Raw genomic sequence first — 14,180 nt, forward strand, 5'->3', positions numbered from 1 at the left:
CTATACTTTGCCAGGATAAAGATGCCGCTCATTAAGGTACTTCGATATCAAAGTATAATATGCGCTTCATAAAGCTTCAAACTATGATGGCTTTTCTCGGAATCTTCCACCCTCTCTTTGCTGAAAGTCTAAAGCCTTTTCTGCTTTACTCAAATCGGGTCTATAGGCAACATATAAAAGACGGCGCACTCCGTGCCAAATTTTTTTTTTCTTTCTCGTCTTCGTTACCTCGACATCTTCAAGTTTCCTCAACTACACTACATGCAGTTGCGATATTCTAAATTCATCAAATCAAAAATGGCTCAGTTGTCCGATTTGCCTCTTCAGGTGAAACATAGGATCTTGGCCTACCTAGATTCCTCTGCCCCCTCCAACCCCACCAAATTTCCCTCGCAAAGCAGGCGATCTGAGCTCGGCCTCTATGCCTCTGTCTCGCGCGAATGGCAACTTTTCTTCGAAGATCGGCTATATGCCCATTTGGTATTGACACAACATTGTCTAGCCAACTTCAACAAGCTGGTCCCTCGCCAGAGACGGTTGGTCCGTTATATATGGCTTCGCATCCTCCTCGGGGATTACTATTGCTCAAAATGCCCAGACTCTCTCAGTCTGAAAGTGACATTTTCAAACTGGTTGGATTTTTCAGAATCCATTTCCGGTCTTTTCTGCATCTTCAACTCATGGGGCACAAGTCCGGGAAACGGCCTAGCCTTGGAAATCAGCGCCTATTCACCATGCGATGTGACACATGCCGTTAAAGGAGACGAATATCTCAGCTCAGACTTGGTCGAGATGCAAGACATGGTGTACAGTAAAGGGCTGCTAACTGACGATCTTGCTCACGGTTGGAAAGATGGTCAACTGCTACAGAGCCATGATGAAAACGATTTCTATGACATAAAGGGTGTTCTGGGCTTCTCTTTACCCCCTATGCCCTTGGATATCTCAGCCGCCCACGTGGTCACAGACTTGATCATTCGTCGGACGACGCGACTATTTATCACGGTTGGTTCGATTCGACAGATCCTAGAACGGCTACCCAACCTTCGCCATTTCATTTATGAACCTTGGCGACCATTTCCAGGCTGCATGGACTTGAGCTATGGGAAAATAATTTCCGAGTCTCTTCTAAAGACGTTGAAGACATTTAACTGGTTCGAAGACTTCAATGAAGAAGCTATTCGAGTCTGCCACGGAAACGGCCCTTCGAATGAGATTGAGCATATCGAGACTGACTTGTACCATGCTGCTAGCGTCACTCTGGCTCGCCAGAGCATCTCATTCGAGCAACTCACTGGATGTTACTCCGTCGACGCAGTGCCGTTCTTTCAAGCGGTCGACTTTCGTTGGACTTGGCCCAGCCTCACCACGCTCTCACTGACGTGCAGCCTTTTCGCCATGCCTGAGAAATGTGATGAAATAGCAACCCTTCTGGAAAGAGTGGGAATGGCGGCTCAAAAAATGCCCCAACTTCAAACTCTCGATATTTGGTACGGAATGAGGCATCACGCTGCGGCGTTTAGGCACCGTGTCACTGATAGCCTAATCATAATCTCATGGCAAGGGACATGGGACCTGAATTTGGAATCTCAAGAGGATGGAATCGTCGCAACGGCGTGGAAAGCCCTCGCAAGGCTGCAGGGCAACCGCATTCTCTATATTGCCACTTACCGACCAGTGAAGGTGGAAGATGTTACGTCCCACGCAGCGGCTATTCGTCTGCTCGAAATTGACCGAAGTGTCATTCACCCGGCATCTTTGGAAGAGATTACCAGGGAGACTAAGTATTACTTTTCTACTTGATACTCGGTCTTGGAAGCGGTGTTTTCGTTGGTAATTTTGCTGTTTCTCGAGAGTAGTTATAATACCACTGCGAGGAGTCAGGCCTTGGTGGATATTGTGAGAGAGGTTGCGTTTTCGTTTTAAACTATTAAAACATGGTTACGTGTATCTATTAACATGTAAACTGCTACTATAATGACAATAAATTTACATCAGAAAGGTTTCCTGTCTCTACTGCTGTCGTATCATTGAATTGGGTTATGCTTTGTCCTTTTGATACTGTTACAATGTCTTCTGGCTGGAGCATGGTTCTTGTTATTCTTTGCAATAAATGTGAGCTTGCTATGCATTGGTAGGCACTCGTTATTACACATCTCATACTTACCTGCCTGCTGAACATTGTACTATCCTCTGGGAGGAAAAGACCTGGTCTCGCAATAACTTCTAAGTCTAGGACTGCTCTCGTGGTTTGGGGAGTGGTTGCATGTATCCAGCACTCAACTGGAGTATCCGGCGCCTTGCTAATCTTACTTCACATGCCATAGCAAGCTGTACAGGGAGAGCCAGCTATCTGAATAATTGTTCTGGCATTCGCCACTGCCAGATCTACCTCTGGTGCCGATAATGTTATAGAGCAACTGCTAGCGGTATCTCTCCACATGTTATGTACATGTACCCTGCACTACAGAATACATGTTACGGAACAGACATTTTCTTTTTACTTTTGTAACTCACTCTCTATTGTCGTGATATGCATTGGCCGTACAAGGGTCGAGTGCAGCCCTCCATCTAATCTCCGCAACTTAGTGAGCCGAATAATTGTTACAAGGAAGATCTTTATCTATTTTAATAACCTACAGTCCCACAGCTGGTCTCTTGTGTTGGAATCAACATCTCGTTACCATCTTACTACCACTATAAGCTATGTAGATAAAAGACTTCGCCTCCACAAGTCAACGATAGACTTTTGTATTGGGCATGCTGACCTCGAGTCTTGGCTAACATCATGCTGTGGAGGCGGAGCCAATAAGCCACGATAACCACCTACGCCCTGATGCTGCTACCAAACCACAGGTCACACACAGATAGTTGCGTCAAAAGCTGCCAGTGACGGAGGCAACCCATCTGTGGGACCGGGCGGGTAAGGCTAGACATGCACATAACCGCGACTCGGGCGAGATTTGCATGCTGACGGCATATTCCGTGCAGGCGCTGATTCATCAGAGAATATACCGGCAAACGAAGCTCCGGGGACGCGGGTGTGGTTTGCCGACCGAGTACGGGGCATCGTTTGCCGGCGAATTCCATGCTGCTTGCAAATCTAATCTACTACGGACATCACGCACATGGAGATACGAGTAATCACACGCCTTGGAATTAGTACGAATGTGTCTCAGAGAAACAAGAGCGGAGAACTTCTTGGTATTCCCGCAAGAATCCTTGTAATTCTTTCCGCAACAGGCGGATGGCACAATCCGGCGTAGCCACGGAGACAAGACAAAGTCCCGGCTAAGACCAGAGGAGCCAACTTGGCGAGGGGAGGAAGAGAACCTTGGAAAAAAAAGGTTGCTGAAGAACTTTTATTGATTACGGATCCCTCCCTCGCACGGAATAGGCAGAAATGCGTAACCCGGCCCACTCGGACCTAGGGCTGTGTGTCTCTCTCTATCTACGAAGAGTGAACCATGACTCTGACTCTAATCTCGAAACCAGCCAATGGCCGGCGGGCGCGGATTGCGTTTAGTCCCAAGGTTTTTGGTTCTTGGTTCTTGTCTGCGCCATTGGATTGGCGTGAACAAGCCGGAACTAGCAAAGAGTCGTTAGCCTGCTCACAAACTCAACGCCCGAGCACGGAGCAAATCTAGATTTGCAAAGTCCCTGCCCCTCCCGTCTGCACGGGTTTGCTCTCCACACATTGCAAGCATCCCTCGTGATCACCAACAATCCGGCATATGCTTGTTGCTGGTGCTCGTGCCTCGTGCTTTTTGTCCTTACCATCTCGAGTATACCCGAGACGTTGCGGCCCGCAAGCTGACGAGCCGACAACCGGCATCACGGAGCCTTCCTGAGACGGCCAAGTTACAAGTACATGGAGCTGCTACATAATAAGCGTCGTCTGTCGTCTCCCTCTTCGGCTGTGGCCGACCTTGCTCTCGCTTCTCCCTCGTCTTCTTCCTCTTCCTTACCCTCTTCCTCTTCCTTACCTTCTTCCTCTTCCCCTCGCTCTGTTTCTGTTTCTCTCGTCAACCAACAGATTCAGAATCATAACCACAGCCACAACCAGAAACACAACCACAACCACAACCACACTCACACTCATAACAAAATCCACAACCATCCGCCGAATCCCACAACCATGGGCGGCATCGCTGCAGACGTATTTGCGTCGTCTCCTCCACGACCGACGAATCTCCCGACTGGCACGCCGACTCCCCCTCCCGAGCCCATGTCAGAGCCGTATCACGGCTATTCTTTCCCCCACAACAGACTCAAGCGCCGCCTGACGCACCCGAACAAGACGCCGCTGGTTCTGGTGTCGTGCGGCAGCTTTTCGCCGCCCACTTCCTTGCACATGTCCATGTTTTCCGTCGCCGAGAGTTACGCGGAGCGCACCGGCTTCGAGCTGGTCGGCAGCTACATGAGCCCTTGCAGCGACACCTACGGCAAAAGTTCTCTGGTCCCTGCTCACCATCGCATTAACATGTAAGTCTCCGGCCAACTCAACCCCTCTTTTTGGAAGACGAGAGAAGGCCGAGGTCGAGTCTTACTAATGCTCTTTTTTTTTTTTGTCGCAACTCAGGTGCCGTTTAGCCATTGAGCAGACAAACAGCAACGCCATGATCGACGACTGGGAGACTCTGCGCCGCGACGAGGCCGGCCGCCCAGTTTACACACGCACTGCCGATGTCCTCAAGCGCCTGGACGAGCAGCTCAACGACGTCCTGGGCGGCATCCAGACCCTGGACGGCACATTTGTAAGAGCAAGGGTCATGCTGCTTATCGGGGCCGACTTGGCCCTCACCATGAGCGATCCCAAGGTGTGGGCGCCGGCCGACATTGACGTGCTCCTGGGCTACTATGGCGCCTTCATCGTCGAGCGGCCTGCTCTGTGTGCGACCCAGGACGCCATCCAGCCCTTGAAGAAGTATCACGGCAACATCATGGTCGTCCCGTCCTTTCAAAACGACGTCTCGTCGACCAAGGCCCGAGCCCAGATCCGGAACGGCGAGGTCGCACAGGATTTGCCGAGATCCGTCTACGACTACATCAAGCTGCATCATCTGTACGGGAGCGCGCCCCCCAAGGACCGGCATCTGGACAAGAATGGGAAGCCAGACCTGGAAATGGTCTCGCCCCGTCTGCCTGTCGCATCGCACAGATGACACTGGTGAAACCCTGAGAAACCATGTTTGCCATGACACACAGGAAACTGAAAGTTTCAAGGCAACATGCCCCTTCATTTGTACGCTTGGCAGGGCAAATTCTTTGGAGTTTTTGTCCGCCTAGGCCATGTACTACTTTTCATCAGCGTCAGCCCTTGTTTCGCGAAAGATGAGTGATGATAGATGCTAGATCGTAGTGTCTCACTTTCTTGTCTCACTTCATTTTCTTTTTTTTTGTTTCATCTAGGGTTCGGAGTTTATTTTTCTTCTTCTTTGTGATATCACGCGAGCATTGTTTAGCTGCATGTACGCTCTTTGCTCTGCCATGTATCTGATGCCGCAAGCCTCTATCATCATGGAGACTGGCCGCCTCTCCAGCATCTAACAAGATGGGAATGTTCTTTATACGGGCTGTCTGGGATTATAACTGGGCTCAATAATGCAGTTGATGGAACTGGGCTTGGGTAATAATCACTTGGACATGATGGCGGCCAAGTCTGCCACGAGGGAATCACACGACAGGGTTTGACGATTAGAACGAGTCTTGACACAACCTCTGGGAAATCAGCGATAAACGGACCAAGGCGAAAGCTATTGTGATAGAGTTTTCGGACTGATGAGATTTTTGGGATGGACATTTGATGATTTTAGAAGTTGTACGCCCTGTTTTCTATCTATCATGAACTTGGCTTCATGTCGGGCGTCGAGCATCTTACATGCTCTCTGCATTACGTGTACTTTGTACATTCTTACCTACTCGTACTCTCATTTCACAAATCCCGGGCAAATGGATAAAAAGGCCCGGATGAACGGACAGTTCAAGCAGCTCTAGGGTATCTTGCTGCTTTCTACCCTCCTTTCCTCCTTTCCTCCCTTTCCCATAAAAGGCCAGGAATTGTGAAACTCGTAAAAAACTGAACCGCGTTCCATGTCGCCGGATTCGTGTTGTGGAACGTAATGTTGACGCTGTGTGGGTTTCAGAGCCGTATCCTGACTGTTTGCGGACATGTCTCGGCTTTCGGCGTCTTACAGCGTGTAAATGTTGAGGGTTGGCATAGCGATATCGCATTGTTTTAGTCATGTTGTGAGCAAGATAGTAACAAACAGAATAATTATTTGAGAAAGTAGAAAACTTGGTAAAAGTAGCGGATTCCCTGTTACACATAATTATGCTCATCCATCATGTTGCCGTATGTTATAGGATGAACTACAGTGGTCTTTGTCCGAAGCAACGACATAACATTTCCATTCCATCCTCCCTCGTTTTCACCTGGTGACTTGATCAGGTTCTCCTTATGTTCAAACACTTGTGTGCCGTGGACATCTGCAACTTCCTTCCATATAGATATGACCTCGGGTGGGAATTCCCACTCCCAGGTGCTGTCCCAACGCAAGATGCTGCCAGTGCTATCGTGAATGTAGGTGAAGATACCTGCGTAATTCCATTTAAAATTATATAGTTCCATGATTTCCAGTTTGGGCATATGACGCGCAGCTCGGGCAGCTGGTATCAACAGAGGAGGGATTTCGGGTGATCTCCGCGGCGATATAACGGCGGATGTCAAGACTATCGAGGTGAGATTGAGCCATCCCAGCTTCCAATGAGGCCGGCTGATCTGTGGCGTTTGGAAGTCGGAGAAGAAACTAACGGCGTCGATGATGAAGGACATCGAGATCACTTCCGGTTCTTTGTCTTGGCTAACTTCCGCCACTAGCCGACCCAGTGAGCCGTCTCTGTCACTCACGTATATGTGTCCTGGCGGTATCCCATCGCCGTAAAGCTCAGGTCTATCCTCAAACACCTGCAGTCTTCTGATGGATGAGGGCATCTTGGTTATGATATTTTTTACAGCCTCTTGATTTCCGCCCCTCAACGCCGTGAAGAAGCTGGGAGCAAGAGGCTCGTAAGTTACGAACTCAAGGTTGGGGAGTGAGTTCATCATGTAGTTGATATAATGTGTAAAGAAACTGATGTGCATATGCCGGCGAATAGTGAGATCTGTTATCAATTTTACCACGGGAAGTCGCAACATTGTTAGACTGGGATGTTTTCGAGGGACGCTGAAGGGGTGTACTTCGAATTGCTGGCTTCTCTCACGCTCTGTTAATGTGCGTCTGGCGCAGGGCTCCTTTTTATAGATGTCGTTCAAGGGCTCACTGTCCACCGTAAGATCTACACCTTCAAGTTCGTCTGGAACAGTGTCTTTCATGGCATGGTCGGGGTCCGCAGCCGAGAATGCTGTTAGTTCTAGGGCAATGCCCGGTTGGCCTACAATTCTCTCTGGCCATTCTGACAAGATCTGAAAGAGGTGGAATATCGTCGCATTAAAGCGCCACGCATCCAAATCATGACGGAATTTGACGCCTGTTACATCAGGCTGGACTGATCTCTCAAACCGGAGCCATATGTATTGGACGAAGCGGCATCGGGACCCTGTAATGTTGGCCTCTAACTCGCTGAGACGCTTGATAGACAGCGTCAGACGCCGGAAGATGTATGGCTCGAAATAGCCATACCACTCTTTGCAGACGATAGCGTATACCGAGGCTCTTGCTTTCCCGCTCTGTATTGGGTCCTTCAGATGTTCGAAAATTAGTCCTTTCAGTTCTTGTGGCAGAATTTTCCAAGAGGCACGTGAAGATGATTGCTGCTCTTGCTCTTCCTTGGGCTGTTGACTTGGATATGGATGGACCCGATCTGAACCACCTCGACCTCGACCTCGACCTCGACCTCGCCCTCGACCTCGCCCTCGACCTCGCCCATGGCGTGCCATTTTCTCTTGTCAAGGTGTAAGGAGTTCGATGTTTGATAAAAAGATGACTCGTTCACGCTGCGGCGCGAGATACATATGAAAGTGACGGAATATGAAGAATTGGCGTGACTTTCCATGTTGTTGATCGACATTCTACACGTAATTCCAAACCTTGATCATTGCATGTACATAAGGAAGGTGCGTACCTACCTACACTATAAAAAAGATACATGTATGACGAATACTTCTTTGATCGCGGTTTCTTTTGGTACTAAACCATTAATATCCTCAACAAGGCTGCAAGGGATCACACGCTCGAATTGAAGCCCGTTCGCCTATGCATCTACATATTTTATAAAAAAAAAGTATTTGACACGGGTTCAAGCTCACCCGTGGCCCAATCAATTTTTGCGGTCCGTATTTTATCATTGATCTGAATATCTAGATGTTTTTATACTCCCCGCCTCCAATGCCAATGCCCTGGGGAGCTCAAATTATCGCGGATATGAAGTCATAAGATGATATTCTAACATATTCGCCAATATTAGGCGTTTGATTGACTATACGCATATGGAGATTTTAGTTCTCGTAATGTCTCACACTATATCAACGTCAATACTATTGTTCTTGTCAACTTACATGTTTGTTCTATGCCTTGAGAACCTGTGAGTATTACAAAGGTATAAAAGTTGGCATCAAAGTATGCCCCATCTGCAGTTCTTGGATTTTCCTGTGTGACGAGCCATACTGTTGGTGACCGTGAATATTGCAGTACTATGAAGAGAGCACTCAGCAGTTTTCTCTGAGCTGGCAATGAAGACTACGTATCTCACATTTATGTAAACATGCAGTTTGTAATGCTTCGTTAAGAACAGGAAAATGCGTTGAACCTGGTTCTTGGGGAGGGTAGGCATTGTCATAATATTTGTGTTCCCTCCTCACTCGACTTCCGCTCCTATCCGGGCTATTCTGGCGTCCGTCAATTCTACCTTCTTACATAGCACATGCCACGTCTGTTTTGGGACTGTAGGCTGCTAATCCCCCGTTGATGTAGGCCAAGATTTTGCAGATTGAAGCAACGTTTAGATTGGCCTTCAGATTGGTCATCAATTTTGTATTGCCATGTAAAAGCAGGGCAAATCGCGAGATGTTGCGATGTGAAGAGATAAATTTAGCTGATATTTAGATCAACAGTAATGTACTAGTTCGAACCGAATAGTTGCTCCTTGTACATGAGGACATGATTGCTAGGTATCTCCAAGAGCATGAGTTCAACTCTCTTAAGAATAACATCTAGCTCGCTATTTGGCTGACAGTACACCTTGGGGTCTGGGCTATCCATCTCTATTTGCCGATTGAAAAGAACTTTTGCCACTGAAGATACATGTTATATGAAGTGGCAGGATTCCGTGCAAAATCGATCTGGCTAGCGAATCGCGACAAAGCCGAAGATTCCAATATCGCTTCGAAAGGAAATGTCGGAGCTTGTTGAGAATCTATTTAGATTTCATTATAGTAACGTGTAACTGAAAATCATTCACCAACTTGCATAATGATATAAAGACCAGTCTTCTTAGATGTTGATATGATGGCTCGTGAGAAGACAGCTTGCTTGGTGTGCATCCGTATTCCTTCTCCAAGAGAACAGAAGTGATCTTACAACCAACCATGCTCTCTTTTCGCTGCTGATTTCGCTAACATAAACCCTTTCATGTAATACCTCAAAGTATCCGAGTAAATGGGGTGCTGCATGATAAGAGCAACTATCAGCCTTGAGGCATCAGTAATAGTTCTCGTTTCCCCATGGCGACCTTTCAATATTAACTGGTGAACCATTTTGCTTTAGCTGAGACGCCCACGGTTCATGATTGGCCCAACCTGTCGTTTAGCACTTCTGCGGAGCACGGTTGGTATTAACCACAATTCCAAATTGCAATGCAAGGTTATCGTGACCTACGAGAGCTGAGCACATTGTTGCGCCTACCGCATCTGCACAAATTGACAACCCACAACCTGACTCATGAGTGCCTAGTTGTCTGACTACAAAGCACAATTGACAACTAAACACCAGTAGCAATGGCTAAATTGAAATAGTTAGCCCCTGCCATTTCCTAATGCTTCGCCCCCCATTGATTATCTAGGTTGTATTTACCTGAGGGGTGCATATGCAGGCGCCAGGGTTTCGCCGCTATTGGATTTCCACAGCTGTGAAATCTGACATGCTTTCATCACATGCTAGTCAGCTTGGAACTAGCAAAGTGGGTGGCAATCTTTACGATATTAATTGTAGAAAGCTGATAACCAGTTCTGGGCGCCGAGTACCTCGAGTTACTTGCTTCTGTTCCACAACATGTATCTCATAGTTTTGCCCAGGTACCCTGCTTGGTGCAAATCAGCACTAGGGGTCTAGATTAACTATTCCATGTAATTTTCCGGCAAATGCTAGCGCAAGACCTTTTGTATCAAGAGCTTACAAGGTGCTTGTTGTCACACCTTTTACACCCTTTGCACCCTTATACTCTCGAAGTTTGGGCTTGCGGGACTGGTAAACTAGAAGTCGGAGTCATTTTCGTCAAGAATTTGGCTAGACTGAAAATCGATTGTCTTATCCGGGGCCTCAATTTTTCCCTTGGTATTGATTAGCTGCAGTTTTGCTGAGTCTGGACATTCACGCCAAGTCGCTCTTTGATCTAATCTCACAATGAAGCAATGGCAAGGATATTTTCAGTTTCTGTGGTATCAGTTCACTTCAGGCACCGTTCTGCGGCTCAACAAACACCATGCAAATACTTTAGCACGTCTATCCTCACTTCGATCTCTGAAAGATAGAGAAAATCAGGGCGAAGTCCAACATGGCACACGCATCTATGTCAATCAGAGCACCAAGAAGGAGAGTGAAAGTGATAGGGAAAGTGACGATGTTTGGGGATTCAAAGACACTTCATATCGTGCCAACCCGGATGGTACAGTGGAGGTGACGGGCTCTCGATATCTTCTTAGCGGTTGTAAGCTACCATCGCTTTTACCTTGGGCTAGCGATGTGCTTGGTGTCGAAGTACCAAGGCAGCCAATGCTTCAGACTTTGGAAATTTCCATTCCAGAGCCCCAACATATCAATGGCGAATTCCTTGATTCCCTTCGCCATGTGGTGCTTCTTCGAGACGACCAAATCAGCAGCGACGCCACAAACCGGAGGAGACATGGGCACGGCCACACCCAAGAAGAGATGTATGCCATCAAATACGGGTCTGGGCTTGTTCGGGTAGCTGACCTTGTTGTCTACCCAGAGACTGAATCTCAAGTGATTGGAATCGTCGAAGCAGCTCGACAGAAGGGAGTCTGTCTTATCCCTTATGGAGGCGGAACAAATGTTAGCGCCGCGTTGAGATGTCCATCCAACCAAGATGGAGAGAATCGCATGATTGTCTCCGTTGATACACGACGAATGGACAACATTATTTGGATTGACCCTGTGAACCGTCTCGCTCAGATCGAAGCAGGGGCAGTTGGAAGCAACATTATGGAAGCACTGGCAGAGAGAGGATTCACCATGGGCCATGAACCGGATAGCTGCGAGTTTTCGACACTGGGCGGCTGGATTGCAACGAACGCTAGTGGCATGAAGAAGAATCGATATGGAAATATTGAAGATGTCGTACTCGACATGCGGGTTGTCATGCCCACAGGAGGTGTCATGACCAAAGGCAGTAGCAGCATTCACCCTCGAGAGTCTACCGGCAGCAATCCTCTACGATACACGTTTGGCTCAGAAGGCTCTTTGGGAATTGTCGTCTCTGCCGTTGTTAAGCTCTTTCCTCTTCCCGAAGCCACAGAATACGCTGCTGTCCTGTTTCCCACATGGGAAAATGGCGTACAGTTCATGTACGAGCTTCGACAATCCAATTGCCAGCCTGCCAGCGTTCGCCTGGTGGACAACGAACAATTTCGTATGAGCCAGGCACTCAAGCCGGCTCAGCCGTCAGGGTTCATTGCGGGTACCCTTGCTGGGCTCAAGCGCAAGCTGGAGCACATGTACATCCTCCAGGTCAAGGGATTTGACCCGCGTGAGATGGTAGCTTGCACCATGGTGTTTGAGGGCAGCAAGTCGGAAACCAGGATTCAGCAACACGCCGTTAAACGCCTGGTTAGTAAACACGGAGGTGTTGATGCGGGCGCAGAGAATGGCAGACGGGGCTACCAGATGACATACAATATTGCTTATATTCGCGATTTCGCGATGCAACATTATATCCTGGCGGAGTCATTCGAGACAAGCGTCACTTGGTCACACGCTTTGGACCTCTGTGATCGTGTCAAAGACCGACTGCGGCGAGAACATAAAGAGAGAGGGCTTCCTGGAAAACCACTGGTGACTTGCCGAGTGACACAACTATACGAGACAGGGGTAGCCATATATTTCTATTTTGGGTATTATTTTGAGGGCGTCTCTGAGCCAGAAAAGGTTTATGCTGAGATGGAAGAAGCGGCCAGAGAAGAGGTCCTCCTCGCGGGAGGCTCGCTCTCACATCATCACGGTGTAGGCAAGCTGAGAAACAGGTTTCTGGGGAGTGCTTGGTCAGATGCGGCCTTGGAGTGGCGAGACGACGTGAAGCGAGCTTTGGACCCGGAGAATGTGTTTGGATGCGGGAATCTGTTAAAGCCTAGGATCGCCCATGATTAATCATCTAGATTATCTATTTACTAACGCATAACTATGTACTATACATATTCGGTTCAATTTCCGATCGTAGAGGGCCATTTGATCAGCGGTTTACTAAACAATTGAAGTCAGCTATGGGGCTTCAACTACATACTGCCCCTGGTAACATTGATAGCCGCCTCAGCACTAACACCGGGGAAGTCCAAACAGAGAAATGTTACATGATGTAAGCTATTCTGTCAGCAGCTTGTCTTAATTCTTTTGCGACTGTTCGTGAAGAGGCACCGCGCCCGTGATGGCCGTAATTGCCCTTTCGAGACCTTCAAAGAAGCCAATAGCAGTCAATGGGCGATTCATCCAGCCTGTTGTGATGCAGTAATAGCAGTCATGCGGGCGTATGTGGTGCAAATGATGGTGTTGCCGCGACATGAGCAGACCAGCAGCTTGCAGTCCTCTGACTAACATGGGAGGATTCTCCATGTGAGCCCAGCAGTGAAACTGGTTCGTATATCCGCAGAAGAACGCAAACGAGAGCCAGAATGTGGCCGTAGCCAAGGCCGAGACGCTGTCTTGCGAGCCAAGGGCAGACGATGCCACCCAGAGCGCTGGAATACTGACAATGAAGTTGTTTCCATTGAGCTCCAAGAAGCCATGTCGTGTTATAGACCGGGGATCGGTGTGATGATCTCGAAAGGGTCGGATGAAGGCAGGACCGATGCCTGGCCAACTTCCGCTACCCCAGTTATCAGCGCCCCAGTGGACAATTCCAGACACTACATCGGCAGCTAGGATGCCCAAAAAGAGAGACATAGCCATGTATACTCGGATGTGAAGAATGGTAGATGAGCTGATATCATCGTTCGTATAACGGTCGTACATCTTCTTCGCGGTAACAGCAGCCTGGCCAAAGAAAAGAGCCACGCCGCAGACTTCCATCAAAACAGTGGCTGTTGTGCGAACTTCAGCGACATGTTGACTCTCTCTTGCCTGCGTAGCGGTGAACACACGTTATTGTTAGCATGGCGGGCATTGAAGATTCCTTGAACGGGAGATAGGACACTAGTATTGATGCTTACATCTTCCGGCTCTGGATTTGTGGTATCCATGACTGCAGTTGAAGAACCGACTTGTAGTCACTTGAAACTGTCTACAGCTTGTCCATACATCGCGACAACATGCGTGCAAATCTATTTATACTCCATAGCAGCAGTATGAGTATTAAAACGTGACTGCCTACATGTAAAGTAGTTACAGATAGCCCAAATTCGCTCATGTATTCTTGTACACTGAGCAGACAATAGCTACAGCATGCTACAATTCGGCAGGGATATGCTCCAGGATTGCCTGTATACATAATGACGTGTATTCGGGCAACCGGGGTTGTATACGCTAATAGCCTCTAATGCAGCCTCATGCCAGCCTCTGTAACCGACCTTTGGAGCCGAGAACCGCACCTGAAAAAGCTGCATTAGTAACGTAATAGTAAGCTCGGAGGGATTCTGAAGTCCCTAGCATGCATCTTCTATTTGGCAAAAGACAAGGTCCGGTATGACAGTGGGATGGCTGCATGTATGTTCGGACCAGTATGAGGCCCCCAACAAC

At 48.2% G+C, this 14,180-nt stretch overlaps 5 protein-coding genes across 5 annotated transcripts; 3 read left to right on the forward strand and 2 right to left on the reverse strand.

Annotated features, from left to right (window-relative positions):
* Positions 1-297: 297 nt before the first annotated feature.
* V8C40DRAFT_285465 (uncharacterized protein) lies at positions 298-1,803 on the forward strand (the record flags this gene model as incomplete). Its single annotated transcript, XM_083222374.1, has 1 exon — positions 298-1,803. One exon carries the CDS (start codon positions 298-300, stop codon positions 1,801-1,803), a length of 1,506 nt encoding a protein of 501 aa, XP_083076380.1.
* Positions 1,804-4,138: 2,335 nt separating this feature from the next.
* V8C40DRAFT_263292 (uncharacterized protein) lies at positions 4,139-5,165 on the forward strand (the record flags this gene model as incomplete). Its single annotated transcript, XM_083219451.1, has 2 exons — positions 4,139-4,485; positions 4,583-5,165. 2 exons carry the CDS (start codon positions 4,139-4,141, stop codon positions 5,163-5,165), a joined length of 930 nt encoding a protein of 309 aa, XP_083076381.1.
* A 1,157-nt stretch (positions 5,166-6,322) lies between these two features.
* V8C40DRAFT_273426 (uncharacterized protein) lies at positions 6,323-7,939 on the reverse strand (the record flags this gene model as incomplete). The annotated part of the gene is made up of 1 exon (XM_083220481.1): positions 6,323-7,939. The coding sequence occupies one exon, from the start codon at positions 7,937-7,939 to the stop codon at positions 6,323-6,325; it is 1,617 nt and encodes a 538-aa protein (XP_083076382.1).
* Positions 7,940-10,276: 2,337 nt separating this feature from the next.
* On the forward strand, positions 10,277-12,636 carry V8C40DRAFT_237687 (FAD-binding oxidoreductase). Its single transcript, XM_083214292.1, has one exon. It carries the CDS (start codon positions 10,620-10,622, stop codon positions 12,597-12,599), a length of 1,980 nt encoding a protein of 659 aa, XP_083076383.1. The 5' UTR covers positions 10,277-10,619; the 3' UTR covers positions 12,600-12,636.
* A 78-nt stretch (positions 12,637-12,714) lies between these two features.
* V8C40DRAFT_162387 (fatty acid desaturase family protein) lies at positions 12,715-13,847 on the reverse strand. The gene is made up of 2 exons (XM_083211486.1): positions 13,655-13,847; positions 12,715-13,565 (listed from the first exon to the last, which is right to left on the reverse strand). The coding sequence occupies exons 1-2, from the start codon at positions 13,682-13,684 to the stop codon at positions 12,831-12,833; spliced, it is 765 nt and encodes a 254-aa protein (XP_083076384.1). The 5' UTR covers positions 13,685-13,847; the 3' UTR covers positions 12,715-12,830.
* Between the last annotated feature and the right edge of the window lie 333 nt (positions 13,848-14,180).

This window comes from Trichoderma camerunense (assembly GCF_050948025.1).
Source record: "Trichoderma camerunense strain CBS 138272 chromosome Unknown V8C40scaffold_4, whole genome shotgun sequence".
Classification (NCBI taxonomy): Eukaryota; Fungi; Ascomycota; class Sordariomycetes; order Hypocreales; family Hypocreaceae; genus Trichoderma; species Trichoderma camerunense.